Below are 22,327 nucleotides of genomic sequence, written 5' to 3' on the forward strand. Positions count from 1 at the left end.
CAGCAAAAAAGAAGTCGGCTTTGCCATATGTTTGTTAATGCTAAGAAATCAAAAATGGTTGTGTGACACTGCAATAGCAAGAGGATTAAACATATTAAATAATTTTATAGGATGCAGAATATAATCATCAGATCAGTGACACCAATTCAAGCATGTAGTGTATCAGTTTTATACTTAACGTATTGACCTGTAAAGTTGAACTGCAGCAGAGTTCTTGCACACACATTTCATTATGGATTGATATATGTTTAACAAGCACTGTTGACCTAAGGCTGACCTAAGTTTGACCAGTGAGAGGACCAAAGGTTGGACAGAAGCTTGAGAGTAACTGCTATCGAGGCTATCAAAGCTCAGGCGCTTATTGTGGTAAATCTGGCTTGAGACGATTAACAATTCTCAAAATAGGATTAAGAAGAGGGACCACCAGCAACTACAAGCCTATCTGTTAGCCTATACGATATACACGACCAGAAGCAATGCTGCAGCCCAGTGCCACATCGTCTCACACTGCTGCCAATAGATTAAAAAAAAGTGTTTACTTTAACGTAACAGAGCATGACACCTACAGAAAATAGTCTCTCCAATCCAAAAATACACTAAGGGCAGCCGAGTCCACTGAAGTGATCCAGTCTGAATCAATAAATCCTCTCCAAACAAACATGTGCCTTGTTAATCACGTTTGCACTTTTTGATGGTTTCAAAGAGCAGAGCGAATGATGTGGTTTTAAGTCGTTATGAGCTGTTGAAATTCTTGGATCCCACTGATGCACTGCTGTTTAAACTTGAACCTTTGGCCAGCATGTGACAGTCATGCAGAAAGAGTGTTTGATATGTGGACATGAAGATGTATTTCCCCCTTCAGGGAAAAGAAGAAGAATGTTACCAAAGAGAAAACAAAAAGGTCAGCACTTCCTTCCAAGTGCAGTAACCTTAGAAATTATTGTATTGATTAATAATAATTCCTTTCAAGTGAATCCAATTGTGTCACATCAGCCAATGTTCTAACAGCATTAGGCCATCAATAAATCTGTCTAATGTGGTCTTTCAGTGAAATTTCCAAAAAAGTGTTGAAAGTGGACAGGCTATGTTTTTACTGATGGATAAGTTGCAATGTCAGTGTAATATGCAGGCCAACCTAACCATAGAGTATCTTGGTATTTTGATTATTACATCAGTTGTAAAAAGGAGGCGATTATTAAAACTGTGGAGTTAAACTGTAACCGAATAACTGCAATAACCTTTGCACTTAGAAAGTTAATATTCTGTATTTGAGAAATGTGCTTTGTAGAGGGCAACCAGCCAGAGTGAGGACACGTTAATTACCACTTAGTGAAAGAGACAGACAATTTGGCATGCAAATTAACCATAGCCTTGATCTCATTAGAAAGCCGACTTATTGATACGATCGCTGCCAGCCAGCACAATTCAATGAGCCATACTGACGCAGTTCTATTTGATAAACCTGTGGATGACGTGCCACCATTGCTATTAGCTGCAATTACCTGCTACTTATTCTACTTAGGAGGAAAATATCAATGACACGGCAGTTCTCGAACAGAATGAAATAAATAACGGACTGCAACTGTTGCATGAGGGACAGGCACTCCCTCCACCATTCACCCACAAGAATATCAGATACACAGGTCAGTGAGGGAACAAGGTTTGCATAGGAAGGCACAGTATTCCTTTATTAAATACAAGCACATGGCAAATGTTCCTGCACAGAATCAGAAATACTTCATTAATCTCCACAGGGAAATTTTGACACAACACTCATTCACGTCTTCCCCAGGACAGAAAGAACAAAGAATTTAAGAAGAACCAAGATAATAAATATACTAAATGTTGTTGTATCCTCAATTGTTTTCCCCGAGTCCGTTGATAGAGGCAGTCTTTAGGCAGTTTTAGTTCTTAGCTTATTTTTATTAAGCATAGCATACAAGACATCCTGCATAACATACAAGACATCTTGGAGAGCCCAGCATCAACCTGTGGTCTCTTTGTTGGAGTCTGACCTCCCCCTTTCCGGCACATACACTTATACTATAGGAAGAGGCGTTACATACAGTGAGGCGGGAACATTTGCATATGTTTGTCTCAGTACTTTTCCACTGTCCTCCGTTTAACTCACATCCCCCTTTTGATCTGATAGTGAGTTGCACCTCATGTGACCCCGACCTGATAAGTTCCTGCATAAGCAATGTGTTCTACAATGCTTACAGTCAGTATATATTTTGAGCTTCTGTGCTAGGTTATGTTCACAACAATACAACACATATATATATCACATCTTATCACTTACATATAGGTCGTACCATCAACTACCAATCTTAAGGTGTAGACAAAAGGCTGTGTATGTAAATGAGAGTGATACTGCTTGGCCAAACCAAAAGGTCACAGTAGGAGGTCTGCAACCTGTGGGATCACATACTGTTGTTCTTTGAGGCATTAACAGGAACAGAGGGCTGTCTGGAGGACTCCAGGGGGTGAAGGAAAACAACCCCCACCTCCACCAACCAACAAAGGATACATCAATACACATGACTTTTTGGTGGAAGACAACCAATGAGCATACAACATATGAGCCCTCATATGCACTAAGCAGATCTATATTCCACAATGTACAGTCACTGTACAACCGGCCTGATTGTGTCCAAAGCACTAGAAAAGTCAATAAATGTGACCCTCAAAGTACTTGTCAGTTTGTTCAGGTGGGCTTAAGCACGGTTCAGCAGGTACATTACCGACGAGGTTGGTAGGCAGTGTTTGTTGCTCTTTATCGAAATAGTTCTCTGGCGTTCTAGTTACGGTTTCCAAATCATTTCTAGTGATGCAAAAAAAAAAATGGCACAGATATGCAAATATAAACACTTTCATTCTCCATAAAAAAAGGGAAAGAAAAGACTTGGCAGTTTTTCACACATACAAATGATCATATACAAAATCACATTGATATTCAGGGTATGAATATAAAATGACAGCACCAACATTTTAAATCAATACTACACTTGCAGTAAGACAAAGTGCAGTAATATCCAATAAAATCCCAAATACATATTTAAAAAAGGTATGTCTTACTTGAGAAAGCCCAAATATTTGTTGACATTCTTCAGTACAACCCCATTTCTAAAAAACATTGAGAGACTGTGTAAAATGTAAATAAAAATACAATCCAATGATTTCCAAACCATGTAAACATGGAAATACAATAAATCTAATGCTGAAACTGAGAAATTGTATTGGTTTATGAAAAATATATGGTCATTATGAATTTGATTGCAGCATCCCAGAGAGGCAGTCTCTCAGCAGTGAAGGTGGGAAGGGGTTCACCACTGTGTGAAAGACTGCATGGGCAAATAGTGGAAGAATTTAAGAATAATGTTCAACATAAAACTGTAAATAATTTGGGGATTCCATCATTTACGGTTCATAATGTCATTCAGAGAATCTGGAGAAATCTCTGTAAACAAGGGACAAGGCATAAAACTAACATAGGATGGCCGTGATCTTCAGACCCTCAGGAGGCACTGCATTAAAAACAGACACAAATCTGTAGTAGAAATCATTGCATAGGCTCAGGAACACCGCCGAGAACCATTTTCTGTGAACACAGTTCGTTGCTGCATTCACAAATGCAGGTTAAAACTTAAATAAAATACCATCCAAAGAAAAAAGCATATAAGGACACCTGGTCCAGAAACATCACTGCCTTCTTTGGGTCCTAGGTTATTTAAGATGGACTGATATGTTGTCTTTGTTCTATTTTCTATTGAATATGGGTATGGAAGATTTGCAATCATCACGATCTGTTTTATTCACACACACACACACACACACACACACACACACAGAGAAGCTATGGCCACATAGCTTCCTGTGGTGAAAATGCATCATATGCAGACTCGTGGGAAAATCATGCCTGAAAAATCATATGCAACAACTGCGGCTTACTGCAGGAGGTTTAGTGTTTACACAGTATCTCACTTATGTAACAAAAGAAGCGTGAAACGCCGCTTTTTGCAGTCTGTTTTTGTGATCAGTGTCTTAAACAAATTTTATGGAAACTGGATCGATGTACTTTGTCCCAGACTCAGCTGGCTGCTGGTCATATATAAATTGTCTGAACACGTTGTACACCATTTCCTTGCTCAGGGTAAAGTTTCTCAGCTGATCCTGCTGCTCTTCAGGCAAGTGAAATGTCAGCTTGAAGTCAGCGATGACTGAACCGTTCCTGCAGGGAGAGTAAAACATTTCCAGGTCAACACAAAATCCGGTGGTTTCATGTGAATGACAGCAAAAATCATAGTTCCTAACCGCTGAGTGTGATGTGTATTTACCTGAACGCATACGTCTCGGCTTTAAAGAAGTATCGCCCCAGAGCAGGGGAGGAGCTGTAGATGTCAGACAGCTGTGGGGCAGGTTGAAACACGTAGAAGCAATGAGAAGATGTTTCTGCTTGATACTAACATACCTCCCTTTTACGTCAATAAGAGCTGCCATTCAGCTTCTTCTAAAGGCTTTTAAGTTTATTTCTCTGTAAGAGATTGAAGCCGCTACAGAGGGCTGGGTTTCTGTTTTGTGTAGATTGTGGCTCAGTCCAGCCGTTTTTCCACTTTTAAATCCAAGTAATATACATTTGTTGCCATCAAGTCCGAATGAAAACGGCCCTGCAGCTCTCACTAAATACAAACAAACATGACTATAGTGAGATGGGATTTTGTAACACAGGGTTGACATTAAGCCAAGAGTAACTTCAACCTTAAGGTCAAAGATTTGGCAAATTAGAATTTAAATTGTATTTCAATGCATTTCTTTCTCTTCTATACAGGTAAGTTATGAATATGAAATGTACTATATACTTCCAATAAAATGACACATAAGCATCCCTCCCCTCTGTTGAGGCTTTATTAAGCCAGTCAGACATGTGTGCATCAAATAAATTTCGTATTCAAGATGTTAAAATGGGTGTAACTGCTATTCCATAGTCTTTTATACCTACCCTATGTAGTTAGTTCTAAATACAGCCAAGGGAATATTATGAAGTACATGATTTGAAATATTGGTTATAATCGGTCAAACCTCATTTTGAAGGTGTGCAGCGAGGGCTTGGCTTTCATTGGAAGAAAGCGTGAAAAGCTCCTCTGTGAAGACCAAATTTGGCATCTGGAAGCTCCCTTTGAAATACTGAGGAACTTTAAACAATGAAGGGTCAAACTTCTCATCCACATCTTCATGGATCGCTGCTCAAAGAGAAACTGGGTCAAAACCTTTAAAATGGGAACATTGTTTATCAGTCATTGTTCAGAAATAACTAACAGTGAGTCTGGCCTTCAGACCATGTAACATTTATACTGTCACTCTGCTCCTTTATGCTTAAATAATTCGCATAACTTGGTACCCGGCTATATACAAACCCCTCATCATGAAACCATACCTGAGCACACGAGCAGCGAAACTATTATCACAACAGGGATGAGGAGAAAGATGATGACGATAATCATCCATAGTTTGACCCCTTTGTAGACATTCTCATTCAGCTCTTTCTTTATCCGGCACACTGAGCTCATCTAAAAGCAGAAATGAAATAAAACATTTTTTTTAAGATGTAGCAAGAGTCCTTGAGGGAACAAGTTTGACATAAAAACACATTTGGAGTGAAGTATCACTTTCATGAGACATAATTCAAGATATACTGTTGACAGTAGGCTAAATAAAATTAGATAACTAATAGATAAGTAACACTTCCTTTATACGCATCATAGGAGGAAACAGCAACTCTCATACCTCTTGAGGAGCACAATTATTTTCTATATTATTGTGACTTTCTGCGGCATTGCCAGAGGGCCCTGCCTCCCCATTCGCACCAGAGATCTGAAAAAACACAAAAGATAAACAGGCATGTCACCTTCCTCACTACCATAAATGGAAAAAGCGATGAAGGGGCAGTGTGTTGATTCTTTCTCTTCGAGAAGGACTGAAAGTAAGTGACTCAAGCAGGATGTCACTCAGATAGACGGATCCTTTTCTTTTTTTGTTTGGCACAGAAACCGAAAGGTTAAGCTAAACAAAGTGAATGAGCCATTGTTTATTGTCTTGAAGGGACAGACCAGACGAAAACCAGACAAACCAGAGCAAAACCTTGATAAAAGCTCACCTGCACAGCGAGCAACCCATCACACTCTGCTGCATCAGGACTTCTGTTGACTGCACCATTTCCGTTGCCTGCTGTCACCTAGGAGTTGGCAAATATTACTGTGAAATACTGAAAATCACAAAAGGTCTTTTAATGTAAAATGATGATTATGTATGCCAACTGAGACAAAAGATTATTACCATTTTGTTTTTATTAAACTCAACCTTTCTATAAAACATGCTTGTCTGATTCTGTACAACAATGATGTCAAGTTTACTATCATACAAGTCAGAAAACAAGGAAGAAAATCTTCACAATCGAAAAGATGGAAATAATTTGGCAGTTTTTTTTATAAATGTTCTGACAATCGACTATTTACTGACTTCAGCTCTGATGTTTACTTGTTGAAAAGTAAATGTTGTGAATACAGTAAATAGACATGGTATGCTTGTAATTATTATCAAGAGTTTTCTTGTATGTTTAAATAAGATTATTAGTTCATATTATAATGATTACAATAATTAAGCAGGTCATTAAACATAATCTTTATTTCCATTAACTCACCAGTTCATCAGATGTTTCTTCATCGTTGACATTTATCTCAGTAATGTCCATACTTTTTTCCAAGTAAGACGCTCCCAACCCGGAAATGCCTACACGTTATAACTATTAATGGTCCTAAATCCGCGGGGCCGTAAACGTCTCAGCTGAAATTCAAAAATGCAACATCTACTCAGAAACAGAGAGTTCAGGTCTTTCGCCCTGACAGCTGGTGGCAAAGTTTGTCTCCAGACGAGGCCACCGAGTGTCTTTCGTGTCCGTCTCCGCTGCCCGTTGTTTCCCAGGCAGACAGGTGTGGCCCCTGCCGGTTGATTGTTCGGGAGGCGGTGCCGAGTTAAGACACCGGGGGGGAGGAGGAGGAACCGTTCTCCGGAATGCACAACACATCATAAGCATTTTTTTAGACGTGACGAAATTATGCCGCAATTAAATCAAGTTAACTGAAATTAGTGCGTCATCGACACGTTTTTATCACAGTCAGCGTTTTTGACGTAGATCATTTACATTTGTTCCACTTGATCCGAGGTTTTTCCCACGGTTGAGGATTTTTTTTCTTTTTTTTGTGGATAATTGAATATTTGCGTAAAATGAAGCATTGTGGCTCATAGTGGCTGTTGGCGACTGTTTACGCGCCATAACTGTCCATTTTAAATAATACATTATGGAAAATTCCAAGATGGGTTCAGTCAAGATTCCCCTGATGATGTAAACTCGACGTGTTCACTTATTCTGTTTACATTAAAGTGATAACATTTAAAAAAAAAAATTAAACAAAAACATGTGCCATAATTAGTTGAACAGGAAACTTTGACCCAGACCTCATTTACAATAAGTGCACAGATGGCTATTGCGGCTGCTACTCACAAATACTTGTTTTTATTATTAAAACAATTTTGTGAATAAGAACTAAGGTAGGCCTTTGTTTTTTTTTTACATATGGATACCCACGTAAAGATGCATGCTAGGGTTAGCAATTACAGGCATCTAAGATACAGTTTAGTTATTGAATTGCTGCAACTCTTAATAGTCATCAGTAGAGACTGACAAAATCCACAGGTATAAACCTGCATGTATTATTCTTTACAGTAGTCTTCACACCATACGATGTTCCCAGGAGCACAGTGTCAAAAAAAGGAAAAACTGAATAAAACATTTCATTTCTTTAAAACCATTCGGTCTGTTTAATGTCTAATCGAATATCCTTAGACTTTTGCACACAGATGTTTTCAGTAATTCTGATGAGATAATTCTGCTCAGGTTGAAAACAGACTGTTTATAAAAAGATTGAAAATGCCTGAGCCGTAGTTTAAAATCATGTGACTCTATGTGCTACTGAAAGTGATCATAGTGAAGTTGGTCCTACCTGACTAGATGCAACAAAGCCGTATCAAATGTAGTTTGCGCACCAACAGCCCTGAGAAGAGCCTAATCAGGGGGAAAATTGAAATCACCCGTGTGGGCATTTTAAAGGTCTGCAGGGCCTTTAAAATCTGTATTTAATCAGTGCCTTAACTCCTCATCAGTGATACCCTTTAACTCTAAAATCTAACGTTTTGGTCACACCTGACTGAAAATACATTGCCCTCAATAATTTTGACTCAACTATTCTAAATTGATATCAAAATTTGAATGACAACATGTAATATAAAGTTGTTTTTACAGAAGAAGGAAGCTGTTTATTTGCTGTACATTTCTGTGTCATTTCTGAGGACCTGAGCCACTCCACAGCAGCACTGTGATTTGGATATTTTGTATACAAAATAGAAGACAAGGTGTATAGACCAACACGCTGAACATCAAAAGAAAGCTAAGCAAAGTATATAATTTCAACTTAAAAATTGATTTGGTATGACATCGAAACATTTATTGTCCTCTAAAATATTTGATCATTTTGTCAACCCAGCATTCAACATGTTCAAAGCTGTGTTTATTTGACAGACTCCTGATGTAGAAGTGCACTGTTAACAATGTCTTTGACATCTCAGCAAAAAAAAAAAAAAAAAAAAAAAAAATCAATTTTTATAAAAACAGGAGTCTTGCAGATTTGGTACAACATGAAGGAAATTTCCTGGGATTGTGGCTACAGTATCAACTGCGATGAGTCATTTACATGTGCAGAAAACAGCTGCTTCACAAGACTCTCCAGTGTTTATAGACCTGTTCAGACAGCCAGAAGAGGACGACAGAGGGACTTAAAAGAGAAAGGTACCAAGAAATTTAAAACACATGAACTCTTTTTTTTTTTTCTCCAAAGAGTTCCCTTGATCAAAGCACTGAATAACTTATTCATATATATATATTTTTTTTTTTTCTTAACATAAACATTCAAAGTTCACATCCTGTCATTTCCTCCTTGGTGTGTCTCCTGAGGCTTCTCTTCCTGTCCCTCATCACCCTGCATCTGTTCGGCCAGCGCTGAAGGCTGCTGTTCCGGCTCCAAAGCCTCGGAGCTCAGGGCTTGTTCTTCCAGATCCCCCATGTCGTCTGGGTCTGTCTTTGCTACCTCAGCCTCTGTGACTTTACAGTCCCCATCCTGGTTTTCAGCTTCTCTCAGGCTGCCTAGCTGCCCACAATCAGCTTCCTCTGTTGGGCTGTGGAAAACCTGGTCCTTGTCCGCATTATCTTTTGGATCGCACAGTTCACTCGTGGACAGACTGGTCCCAGAGGCTCCCGCCTCCTCTCCAGCTGACCTTCTGTGCTGTCTCGTGGGCGGACGTCTCTTGAATGATAGTCGCGCACGAGTCTGTGTGGCAAAGATGGGCAATTTAGATAATGTCTTAAACACAAATCTGGAAATCATTTTAGATCCATAAGACAGAGCAAGTTTCCAGTATTTTTTAAAGGTGAGAATGAATATTTCTGGTAACTATCCAAGTCTGGACAGCATACGCGTGACAGCACCAAACAAGTGGTACTGATGGACTCTAACTAGGCTAAGTGGATTACACCTTCAATCCCCCTTGCAGCGGCTCACATGTACTACAGTGACATCTTGCTCCAGGTTATCCGAGGGCTGCTTAAACACAAGATGCAGCACACCCGCTGAGAAGCACGTCAGTGGGGGTGAGGGCACGTGCCCGGCTGTGAGGTCACAGCTCACTCAGCGAATAGCGTGAGAAACTCTTCAATGTAACAGCAGCTCCTGTTTGTCATTTCGTAACTCAGAACTCGTGCACAAACCCACACAAACATGATGAGATATAGGCTACATCTTGGCTTTTTTTTTTTTTTTAAAGTTGTCCCGATCTATTTGTCATTAACATTGTCAAGCTAATGTGCAGCTTTGCTTGATGTGTTTACCTTGTTGAAGCTCGGCAGTGGGGTGCCTTCAGGAGGGCTGTTGAAGCTGAGGGGATCCTCCTCTTCACTGGACAGTTGTGAGGGTCGCAGCGACGGTCGCAACGAGGGGCTCAGAGGGCTCACGGGGATCGGGGGGCTGCAGGGCGCGGCGGTGGGGGACGACGGTGTCGGCTGCAGCTTCACCTCGGGACTCTTGGGTGAAGACAGCAGAGCAGTGGGTGACAGAGCAAGGTTGGCCTGTAGGGGGTCAGAGAAGATCCTGAAGCCTCAACACTGTAATCTCCAGTACAGTTTGTTCTAATAACACTCGATCGCTAATAAACAAACTTCAAATAAAAGTAAAATTTGAGATAGTGTTTTAGAAAAAAGAGGCTATTTCAACATAGGGTTTACTTACTTAGGAGATAAACACTTCATCATTAGGCAAAGTAAAAATTAGACAATTGTATTCATTTAAACACATGTATTTAAACAAAAATTATCCACTAATAGTATTTCCAGCTTCAGTCTTCCTTTAAAATTGAGTATAAATATTGTTATAAGTATTTTCAAGGTATACACATACTACAATGCACCTGTCACCTTCCTCACTAACAGATGTAATACCCCAAATTCCTTGTAAGTGTAACATACAGAACATGAAATACTCAGAAGTGAAGTACTTCGGCGTTAGCCCCTGAACCCGGGTTCAGGTTCAGAGTGAATCTTACCTGCACTGGCGAGAAGAGGAAGAGGGAGAATCGGCAGCCCTTTTGTCCCATGGCTGCCCACCGTGTGAACTACTAACTAAAGGAACTCAAGTGGCAAGTTTGAGCCTCACCACAGCCTCGGTGGCCCATGATCCCATTAGCTCATTAATCTGAGCCGATTGTGGCAGCAGGCACGAGCCCCTCCCCTTTTTTCTCTGCAGGTACCAGTGTACTCTAAACAGTAGGTGGCAGTAATGCTCTAAATATCTCAGTCTCCCGACTGTACAAACTCCTGACTGCATGCTGTATTAACATATAATCTGAGATTTAGCAGTGGTTTTGATTTCCATTTCCCTCAAAAAATATTGAAATGTCGCAAGATGCGCCAACCTGCAGTTTCTCAAAGATGGCGGAGTTCTTCATCTTGATTTTAAAGGGATTTGGGGAGACAACAGATTTCTGCCAGAGAACACAGTTAGACGAGAGTTAATAAGAAGATAAATTCATGTCTGTCATGTCATGTATATTCATTATATAGGAACATACAAGCACAGCTCCTGCGAGACTTTTTTAGATCAACATTATTAAACAATGTTTGTATTACTTTGTTGGTTATGATATACGCATCTTTCATTTCTGCTGTGCTTTTATCGGTCAAAATACAAAGATAGGTTTGTGTGGTGTGTTTGTGTCATTTTTACTTGGGGAGAGGGGGGGGGAAACAGCAGCACTTTCTAAATGTTTCAGACAGAAAAAAAAAAGATAACATTGCAGATTTGGCAAACACTGTCCACTGTGTTGAAATTGTGAGGTGCCAATTAAATTGCAACGTAAACAAATCCTAGTCTGTTTCCTGGAGACTTCCTGCACAGATCAACAAACCAGATGCAGCACATAGGTCGTTAAAAGAAGACATTTACTTACATCTGACTCTTCATTATCATCTGTTCGATTTTGCAGCTTCAGGGAACACGGAGGTCGTCTTCGAAAGGGCAACTACAAATGAAAAGGAGGAGGAAGTGTGACTAAAAGCTGTTTTGACAAGCAGCTTGCACGAATTCAACAGCTACTTGGTTTAAATATAATTAAAAAAAAAAACTATGTACAGAATATTGAGTGTCGTTTTACTTCAGAGCCAAACACACATTTGGAGATTTTGGAATAGATACCGTCTGAGATATAGAGTAGATTACCTCATCGTTTGTGCTGGGCATTGGTAGAATATGACCTTTTAACCTTCCAGCCAGCTCAGCCACTGATGGCTTGGATGGAGAATCCTTCTGGAATTTTTTTTTTAAGCAAAACACATGAAAAAGTTCTTAAGTCTTAATACATGCTCATATAAATTAGAAATAAAAAACAGATAAAACATTTTTTAAACACTGTTACAATAGATGTCAAAGACTGGTGAATATTCCATAATTTCTGCACCAATTTTTTTTTTTTTTTTTTTTTTTTTTATAATGTTATATAATAATCTTAAGTGCACTGTGTACATGTATCTTAAGATGATAACATGACAAGATGACATCCTTGATTTCAGGCTTTAGCCCTGAACCTTGAAATAATAATAATGCACCGTGACATGCACACTCCAGCCAAACTAATAGTGTATACAGAAGTAACCAGTATGAAACCTTGGAACAGTTTTGATAGCTTTGACATGTTAGATGCGCCATAAAAGCTTAATGTTGTCATTACAGGGGAGACACCTGCCGATTTAAAGAACTATAATAAAAAAAAAAAAATTAAAATTACATTTTAATATGCATGGTGTGTGCAGAGAGCAGCAGGACACAATTGAAGACGTCCTAAAATAAAGAAAGTGTTTCACTTCCTTGTTCTCTACAAGAAAATGCAGACGGTTGAGAAACACAGCAGGAAGGGCGACAACGTTGGGTTCGGTACTGTCGTTGGAGGAACTCGCCTCCTCTCCCGCTAACGAGCACAGGCAGTGAGTCCCACTCTCTGCAGCTGTTCAACATCACGCCGCGGCCTTTGGCAGGACCGACCTGTCTTTGCTTCCTCACACTGTTATCACTCCTTGGCCCCTCTCCTTTCTGTCTCTCCCACTATTCCCGAGCTGATTGCTAAACGCCCCCCTTCCTCCCCGCTTGCCTTTGATGACCAGTAACTCACTCCACATATCTGTGGGCCGAAGTGATAAGTTGGCTTTTGGCGTCCGACTGGAATGTGCATGAGTGTAAGTCTTGAAAACAACACTTTAGTATTGCATTGTTTCCCAGGTTCTAGGTTCATTTTTGTGCCATGTGTTTGAGCTGGGAATGGGTCGAGGCATTGTTTACGTATGCTGTCTGCCAGGACTGCGCAGGTTCTAAAGCATCATGGGGCCATTTCACGATTTGCATTGTGCTCGCCGGGCCCCTCCTTTTCTCTTTTCGGATTTCATACCACATGTCATTTCCACCGTATTTTTATTGAGCTCTACAAAGCTCATGCCACTCCTCACAGCTGCAAATTCTGTCACATTTCTTGGGTGTGCAATCTCAGTTCCCCCTTCATCTCCCTCTGCACATTTTGAACCGTGGCTCATGGAAACATGGATCTCCTGGGCTCCACAGATATACGCATTCCACACTTTAATCACACGCTTTATTTTCCTTTTTCCCCTTGTTCTCAACATGACCTCACCACCTTGTTCCCTCCACCCAAATGTGTAACAGCACCAGCCCTGCAGTGCGTCCTTGTCCTAATCCACATCCCCGCCCTTTTCCTGCGTTCTCTATTCTCATACGTGATAAATAGTAATTACGTGGGACCACCCACCCGCCACTCCATTATTTTGTAACCTCTAATTGTTTAACTCTTTCCTGTCCTTCCAAAACAAATGCCCCCTTCACATCACAAACTCCAGTCACAACAGTGCAGCCAGAGGAAGTGCAGCTCTTTGTTCAAATCTCTGCTCAGATGTTTCAGGCATTTCTTTCTGGTGTTTTAACTTATTTAAACATTTAAATGGAACATTGTTGACTCCTCAAACTCACAATAAATAACTTGTTTTTTGGTTTAATAACTTCCAATGTGATTATGGATTTAAACATTTAATGTCAATGTATATGGTGAAGGTGACCTCTGCACTTGTACTGCTGCTACTGAACATGTAATTTAGTCATGTACAGCACAGATTATATTTTTCTATATTTTGATAATTCACCACTTACTTGCAAAAGTGACATAAATAAAACATGACTTGTACATGTTAACTATTCATCGACTACATCGTTTCAGAAGAAGTCATTCGGAACCCATTAATATTCTTTCATGCGTCTTTCACAGAGAGGCCTTATCTTTAATGAGCTTCTTCATGCAGAATGAAAATAACCTCAGACATGGCTGTACAGACACTCACCATGCAGTCAGTATACAAAGGTGATAGATGCGGTTTTATTCATATTTAAAATAAAAATGTATAAGGAATGTGTTACGAGTATCAAAACATTCACGGTTACTTAAGAGCTACAATCTTGCATATTTTGTTGTAAACAAATAGTTTCACTCTGTGTCATTGAGATGACAAAACAATACTTATGTCATTGACCTGTACAAGGCCTATGGTTATCAGTGCTGCACATGTTTAGCTCAGCTGGGACCCTGAGCTCTGAGGAAGAGTGGGAAACTATGTTCCACTGCAGGAGAGAGCGGGGCAAACTATTTCTGGGGCTGTAGGCCTGGGAAAAAGCCCCAGAGCAGTGAAGGCAGCCTGGATCACAGTGCTGCTCTGTAACCCCTCAGCTCCTAAGAGAGCGCATCCCTGGATATGCTACACCACATCTGAAACATACTGTAATCTATCATACAGAGCAATTGAGCATGTCTAAACAAGGAAACGCAAAAAAAAAAAAAAAAAAAAAAAAAAAAAAAAAAAAAAAAAAAAAAGCTTCCTAAAGCAGTGCCTCAACCGTGTGATTGAAGTTTTCCAATAGCAAAAAAAAAAAAGGACCTATTTCTGAACTCCGACTTCCCTGGAAACCGTTTGGACTTGCTGTTACAGTACCCACTCAAAGCACTGTTATCAAAACATGATAATGTTGTAGACATATTAGGATACTTTTAATATTTAACAGGTGATTTTATAGAAAGTAGGTTTATTATTGCAGTGAGACTGTCATTCAGGAAAACATTCCAAACCGAAAGGACAGTTAAGTGTCATAACTGAAATAATTTGTTTGTTTAAATCCCCAGACCAGACCAATTTAACCCTAACAAAATATGGTAGGGTTAAATTTAAAGCCAATACTTCCTTTGAAGTAAGGCTAAATTCCTAGGTGCCTAAATAAGATATTCATTTTTCCCTGGAAACTCATGGAGTTTTAGTTGGAGCCATGAACACTCTGCATCCCGTTACTTCGTTAGATACTTTGACAAGCTCGACAACTGCTCAGTGAGCTGTGTTTGAAGAGGTAAAGGTTAATCCCAACCCGTGTCATCATGTCAAGGCTGCAGATGGGGACACGAGGTTTACTGTATGACCGACAGATGAAGAGGGAGAGACAAACAGATCACACAAAGCCTGTGATTGTCTGTTCCTGTGATTCCCATTTCCAGAGGCAGGAGAGAAGAAGCACATGATTATTAGTCTCAGTAAAGCCGAACATATCAGCTTGATATACCAACATTGGTCACAGAGCAACAGGCGAAGTAAATCTATCATGGAGCTGATAAAGACGCGGTCTGGCTCAGGCTCTTTTTACTCAGAATAACTCTCAATCCTCATAAGATCTCAGTGGTGAGCCCCACAGTGGGAATCTGTTGGAGTGAAGATAGATGAAGCACACAGCTGTTCAGCAGGATCTTGTTCAATAAGTTCACCGAGCGTAATGGCTTCAGTTTTAAGTCTGCAGACTCTTGTTTTCACAAGTCAGCGTGTTCCGCCAAGGGGAAACCACCACGGCGAGCAGCTCCCTTCTGCCTACATTTGTTAAGTGCTAAGACAGCACACAGGCACTTTCTTTGCTCGCTGCCTTTCCAGGAAAACATGATGTGTTTTTGGACCAGACCTCATCTGAATATCTCACTTTTCCACTGCCCTCACTGGCACTGTTTTTCTGTGTTTTCTCATACATTGTGTGAGTAGAAGTGCCTTAAAAAAAAAGCTCCTGAATCACAGGGATGAGGTAAAAGGACACACTGATCCACAAGCTGCTGCTGCCTCAAGGGAAATGGGAGTTGCTGCAGACACAGTCTTGTACTGTATGAAATAAAATAAGCATTCACGAAGAAGGAAAACACCCTCAGATAACCTGAGAACAGAAACTTGCTGATGGCTACACTCCCCGAGAAAGAACACGAGACGTGTATTTCTCTTAATAAATGCACCGCAAAATTAGTCAAGATCCCAAGAGACTTTGAGATGTTATTCAACTGCAATTTGATTGACAAATGATGAAGATATGAGAACAGATCACAGAACCAAGCCTGTTCCTGGAATGCACCGTGATATTTTAGTATGATAACTACAGCAGCCTGTTTTTTAACATGACCCGAGTTGTTGAGAGTAATTCGCTACATAATACATTAAGAAAATGTAAACAACTCACAGTAGACATTACTCTCTCAAAACATTTGAACTTCTGCAGGAAAACTTGAAGGGAATCTACACGTTCCGCTATTCTCATCCACTCTGATCCAGCGATCCCAGCGACCAAAACCATCTGGACGGTGGATCAGAGCGATGAGTGCAGACAGACATGGGATGACTTCATTCAGTGAAGCCCTGCACTTTCCCCACTGTAGTGTTGTGTAGTTCCTGCAGACAGCCACAGGGTTAGGAATCCGTTCATGCATGGCCGTAGTCTGGTATTACAAGAACTAAATTCATTTCATTAATATACGAGTCTAGAAACACATCATTGGAGATTGATTCCAGTCGTTACATCATATTGGACGAAGACCTCGGGTTAATTTTGAAACTATGTGAGCAGCCTTCAACTAATCGGCATTGACCACCATATGATGTATGCTGTGCACTGAATGTCACCAAGCTGTAAACAACCGAGACCCGAACCCAATGTTAGCAGAGTGCAACAGCATGTCGGCAAATGACTACCGTAGACTTCAAGTCTTTGATTTTTGCTGGCGTTGCTACAACTGTTTGTGTGCCTTCATCTGGATCTACCACTGCCAAACATTTGACTTCAAAGTCATCAATCACACTTAGCCACCCATGCTGGTCGTTGATTGGTCCGCTCAGCAGAAAGGCAGAGCGAATGTTAATGCGAGCAGGGTTTCCAGACTGTATGTATCACAGCAACAGCTCCAATAGGATTGACCTTTCTGAAGACGGTCACAGTCCAGTTTCTAAGCAACTCTGCTGACACTGTGCACTTGTATCTGGTCTTTTCTTATTCTAAGTTGTCTTTTTTTCAGTTTATTCCATCCATTTTATTCCACTTATCCGGGATCGGGTCGCGGTGGCAGCAGGCCAAGCACGTTTCAGTTTAAATTGAAGTTTTTCCTCACTTATCATATGTCGTTTAAAAGACTGATGGACTTGCTAAGACTTGCAGGATGCAAAACTCTCAATATTTGTCCCACTATATTAATGATGAAGCACAGATGAGGGAAACAGCAGTAATCTCGATCTAATTTAGGTTGCAGCATCCACCTTAAGTAAAAATGCAAAACCTGACTCGAACAAAAGAAGGCACTTGAAAAGTACAAGCAGCTTGGAGCACTTATTGTGTTTGCACTCCTTTCTGCCAAAAAAGGAAAGAATGTGGCTAGAAGCCAAAATTAGAAGTGAGTGGTTGAGGAGGTGCAGTTTTAACTGTTTTAACTGTTCTGCAGGGAGATCAGTAAGTAACTTGGGATGATGTTGTTGTTTAAAAAGAAAATGTTTCACCTTCCTCTGTTCTCAAACCCAATGTGCATGGACTTCACATTTTTAGACTTTACACGAACAAAATTCAACATGTTTGACTATCTGTCAAGACTTCATGTCTGACCTGCTATGATCTAACCAGCTTTGATGTCAATAACAGACACTGCTTAAAGTCCCTTCTGACATGAACACGTGTCTGGAATAACTAAACTGGGGCAGCAGTCGTGTGGTGTGGTTTGTTTTCATATTCCAAGGAATTCCCTCCAGTCTCCATGTATCCATTCATGACATAACTTCCCTGAACGCCAACAGCCTGGATGTTTTCCTCACATGCATCGGTGTTGTCTCCTCGCTATCTTCTCTGTAGTTTTCAACACCTATCTTTCTGCCATATGCAGAACCCTGATAGCCAGACTCAGAGAAAAACACACACACACACACACACACACACACACACACACACACACACACACACACACACACACACACACACACACTGCATAGTTCGAGTGCCTGTAAGGGTTGCAAATACTGTAACATTGTTTGGAAAAAGAACAACAACCACTTTGCAATAGAAAGCAGCAAAAGCAGTTAAGAGATTACGAGGCTCTGTGAACCATTTGATTGGTCATTAAGGTGCAAATATCTTTCAATGTGCCAAGCTGCCACACTTTGAAAAAAAAAGTAAATTCAGACAGCAAACCAGAGTAAAACTTTGTATGCTGACAACAGAGCAAATTTCATGTTTTAGATTATTAACTCCAGGGAATGTCTAACAGGAACAACTGAAATGCCTCAGCGAGCTGGTTAGGGCACACTAGAATCTCAGAAGAGAAAACTGCACAATCATCAAGGAAATACTGTAAATGTTCTGTTTCTTTACAATTTGTCAACCCAAACAGCGGCCTGACAAATCTGTTGAATGCACTTCATACCGTATAAAACATTTGAAAACACCCTATTTTTAAAGTGTTTTGAAACCTGCCTTGTTTACATCATCTTTTACTTTTATGAGGAGTGTAGCTGAACTCACATGGCAACAACAGTTATTTAGCCTGGAAAAAAACAGTTATTGTTTTCACACAGTTACTGGTATCCCCCCAGGGAAACTAACTATATTGCGAAACAGTGAAGACGAACGGCAGTAACTGCAGTGAGAACACGACGGTTCGGCTTCCTTTCTCGACATTATAAAGAGCTCACATCAAAAGATAATAAAGTTAAAATATCTGGACATAAGGTCAAAAGCACACGAAGAGATAATATTAAAGACAGACGAGGTTGTGTAGAGGCAGTTACACAAAAAAGCCACAACAGGAAGCATCAGTGAAATTTTAAAAGTCCCATGTAATGTTGGCAGTTTATCCTATTATCACTATGTGCTCTTTATCCAACTCATCAAGGCTCAAAAGCCTTTTGATGACTTGTATTAGCTGGAGGTGGCAGGAGCAAACATTCGATTCCTTATCGTGAAATGTGCAATATTGTATCAATGCACGTACGCCGACTATCGATGTCACCCGTAGGTAAATAAATGAAATGATCCGGTGCGCGCAACATTCATGACCTGTTTTTATGAGTGTTCATCAGTCTGTCTGCTTGACCGTCTCTGATGGACAGACAGAAAAGTTGATTTCATCAGATATAACACATGCTGACCAAGTTTTCCTTTGGTGACATAATTTGCAGTTGCAAGTTTATCAAAAATACTCAAAGCAAAATATTGAATAATCACTGATATCACATCATGACTTAAGTATCGTGATTATATTGTATCGTGGGACCTCTAGCATTCCCTTAGTATTACCTGTTACTCCAGGAAACATTTTGTACACACCCCACTTTGTGTGATTTGAACGGAGATCCAACTATAACAACTCTGCGACTTGAACAACCGGCTTCGGAGGTTTTCCTTCGCTGCTGATGCTTCACATTCCACTGAGCTTTACGGCGAGTTAGGTGTCTGTTTTATGTCCGCGACGGAGTGAGCCATTAATCCTGCACTGAAACAAATACAGCCTGATGTACAGTGTTTGCCAACACAGATTTCACTGATAGTAATCTCTTACTTTTCCATGAAACCGGACGACATTTTGGTTCCAATGGTTGTGAGTGAAGCACAAGTAGTAGTTACTACCTGTGAAAGAAGTAGTGCTGGTTCATAATAAAATATTTCAATGACATACTGTTGCAAAGCGAAGGGGGAAAATCTAACTCATTAGCAAATGTCTGGCTGGTACAGACTGAGTTCCTGTGTTATTGGTCCCCTAACTTTGCTGTGAATTACATAACAAATGTGCGCACCATATGGTTGGCAAGGCGATCCCAAATACTCACTCCTCCAGCTGCGGTGTTGTTTTTCCATCAAAAGGAACACCGCAACTCTACAAACCAACACACACATACAGTGCAAGTCCTCAGGTGGATGCACACACATGCACGCACAAACACGTTCACGCCCTCACAACTTTCCATTTAGTCCGTCAGCCGCATGGGAACCACTGAATGTAATAATTTCCATGTGTTAAATCTTCCTTTAAGGCCCGCTCGAGGCGACTGATGTAAGTCAATGTTTGTAAATATGAATCACTATTTGCCAAAGCTACACAGACACACACACATACATCGCACACACATGATGTCATCCCTGTGCTAAACTGAAGCAGTTTAGATGACAGCGAGTGTAAGACTGACTTTACAAGGCAGTTTTAACACTGGTTTGAAGGCGTTTGAGGCCAAATTAATGCAGCATTAAAAAAAAAAGAAAAGTTAACATTCGGAGAAACTCATCCATTTTGTCCTTTTCAGCATCAAATAGGACATTGCAAAGTGGAAATTATAGAAATCAAAAATCGACAGCAAAACTGACATTTTATCATCAAAAGCAGGAACGCGTTCTTTCACAACTAAATTTCACTTCACTATTTGTGGTAATGTGGGTAGACAGACTCAATAAGCATTTTTTTGTGTGTCATCAAATGATGAGGACCAAAAAGGCCTTGCGGGAAACAGATGGCTGTCGGAAACGTCAAACATCTGAACCTGACTGAACAAATGTTCCAGTCACTGGCCAGCGGTTTTACTTTAACCTTTAAGGCTGGGAGAACATGGCGACTTTCAAGGAGGTCTCATATTTTATCGGCGCCATCAATAGAAATCTATTTTTATAGAAATCTGGTGAGCAATGCTGAAACTGATAGCAGCTTTGGTCGGGTAATTGTTCACCAAGATAAAATCTTCACCCACAAAAGGTTGGACACACCAATAAAAGTTGAATCCCTCTTAGTGTTCTGCTTTTCCATTCAAAACAATAGAAAAAGTTGTTTCCCAATTTAACCCCCTTATCTTTAATATTTACAGATTTGGGGGAAGTCCATTTTTTGTTTCTCTCCACTTTAGCAACAGCGGTATTAGAATGAAATCTTAAATCCAAAGTGAACCAGTTGCATTTTCGAACCCTAAAGTTGAGTGTTGTGAGTATGTAAGAGTAGTTTTGAGGTAGATTACTTATGTGCTCCCTCACGTACTGTGAAGGGAAACAAATAGGGTGTTTCTCTTTCTATTTGCCACATGACATGAACTACTTTAAGTTTTAAAAGTCTGGAGGAAACAGCCTGTGTGTTGCAGCGAGGAGACCACAAACCTTGTGAGCAAACCCAGCAGAAAAAACACATGGGACAGGCTCACTACAAAATACACACTTTTTAATTTTTTTTTAGCTTCGGTTCAAGTCGACAGTTTGGTGTTTGAGAAGTGGGCCGGGAAGCATCAGAAAACTTAAAGAGCACACTTATAGGGAAGAAAATTACTAACTGCATTTCATTTGCACACATCACAGTGAACACGCAGTGGGTCCCGACAAGATGTTTTATCAGTTCCATTTCCTTCCTCCTGCACTGGGATTACTTGTTATGAAATTGTCACCACAAATTTTAGCCTGAAGCTCAAATATACTGAGCCAAAGAGGTGAAGACACAAACTCCTGTTGCTTTTAGTGAATGTTGTGGCCCAGTGTGCGTGGCTGTGTGTGTGTGTGTGTGTGTGTGTGTGTGTGTGTGTGTGTGTGTGCAGTCATCCTTTAAAAGAGTTTCCGTTTACATCATACAACTCTCACGTGTAGCTGGTCATAATAAATTAAGCACACAGTTTCGTTGTAGCCTAAACGTGTCATAATGAACTACAACTACATGCGTAATGATCCGTAGGTCTACTGCTGCCAAAATATCAATATTTGTTACATTGTTGCACCAGCAAGTCCCTGCAGCAATATCACAACAACACAGAGCACAAGGAGATATTGTAAACTCACTCACTGAGCTCCTATGATGTAATGCTTCCATTTCAACCACAGCATGGCGACACAAAACCGCATTAAATGTTAAAAACATCTGGCGTAAAAGTACAGGCTGCACTAGAAAGCTACGCTCGGAGTCACATAGTTGCTACCTCCATCCTGGGAAATGTGCCAGAGATCGTCCCCTCCTGTTTTTCCCCCTCCTTTTCGGCCTCTTGGAGCAAAGTGGCTGCTGGTAGTGAGGAGACAGAGCGAAGCTCCGTGTTTATATCTGGAGCCAAATCTGCCTCATGAACGTGGAGGAGGAGCGGACAACTTTTGCGCACATTTGGCTACCTCGGCGACGTCAAGTCAATCAGCTTAAAAGAATTCCACTTCGCTTCAAGATTTTCAAAATAAAACGCTGTTCCATAGAGAGCGTTCAGATTAGAATGTATTAATCCCACAGCTGGGAAATGTTGTCGTCACAGCAGCTCAAGAATACAAGAAAGATGAAAATAAAGTAAAAA

The 22,327-nt window shown here is 40.4% G+C and overlaps 2 protein-coding genes across 5 annotated transcripts; both read right to left on the bottom strand.

Moving 5' to 3' along the window:
* Positions 1–1,669: 1,669 nt before the first annotated feature.
* LOC138205336 (TPA-induced transmembrane protein) lies at positions 1,670–7,253 on the bottom strand. 2 transcript variants are annotated; one of them, XM_069161280.1, is made up of 7 exons: positions 6,698–7,253; positions 6,155–6,232; positions 5,785–5,871; positions 5,435–5,567; positions 5,080–5,192; positions 4,338–4,408; positions 1,670–4,231 (listed from the first exon to the last, which is right to left on the bottom strand). In XM_069161280.1, the coding sequence occupies exons 1-7, from the start codon at positions 6,746–6,748 to the stop codon at positions 4,045–4,047; spliced, it is 720 nt and encodes a 239-aa protein (XP_069017381.1). In that variant the 5' UTR covers positions 6,749–7,253; the 3' UTR covers positions 1,670–4,044. The 2 variants fall into 2 exon arrangements, with proteins under 2 accessions (XP_069017381.1, XP_069017380.1); XM_069161279.1 differs by having other exon boundaries at positions 5,080–5,240; positions 6,698–7,250.
* Positions 7,254–8,344: 1,091 nt separating this feature from the next.
* LOC138205335 (capZ-interacting protein) lies at positions 8,345–22,090 on the bottom strand. 3 transcript variants are annotated; one of them, XM_069161278.1, is made up of 6 exons: positions 21,971–22,090; positions 11,877–11,960; positions 11,608–11,679; positions 11,074–11,142; positions 9,995–10,231; positions 8,345–9,437 (listed from the first exon to the last, which is right to left on the bottom strand). In XM_069161278.1, the coding sequence occupies exons 1-6, from the start codon at positions 21,974–21,976 to the stop codon at positions 9,027–9,029; spliced, it is 879 nt and encodes a 292-aa protein (XP_069017379.1). In that variant the 5' UTR covers positions 21,977–22,090; the 3' UTR covers positions 8,345–9,026. The 3 variants fall into 3 exon arrangements, with proteins under 3 accessions (XP_069017379.1, XP_069017378.1, XP_069017377.1); XM_069161277.1 differs by having other exon boundaries at positions 11,877–11,963; positions 21,971–22,089; XM_069161276.1 differs by lacking the exon at positions 21,971–22,090 and adding an exon at positions 21,838–21,937 and having other exon boundaries at positions 11,877–11,963.
* Between the last annotated feature and the right edge of the window lie 237 nt (positions 22,091–22,327).

Source organism: Embiotoca jacksoni, unplaced genomic scaffold (assembly GCF_022577435.1).
Source record: "Embiotoca jacksoni isolate LCO1_2020_lvr unplaced genomic scaffold, fEmbJac1.0.p SCAF_28, whole genome shotgun sequence".
Taxonomy (NCBI): domain Eukaryota; kingdom Metazoa; phylum Chordata; class Actinopteri; family Embiotocidae; genus Embiotoca; species Embiotoca jacksoni.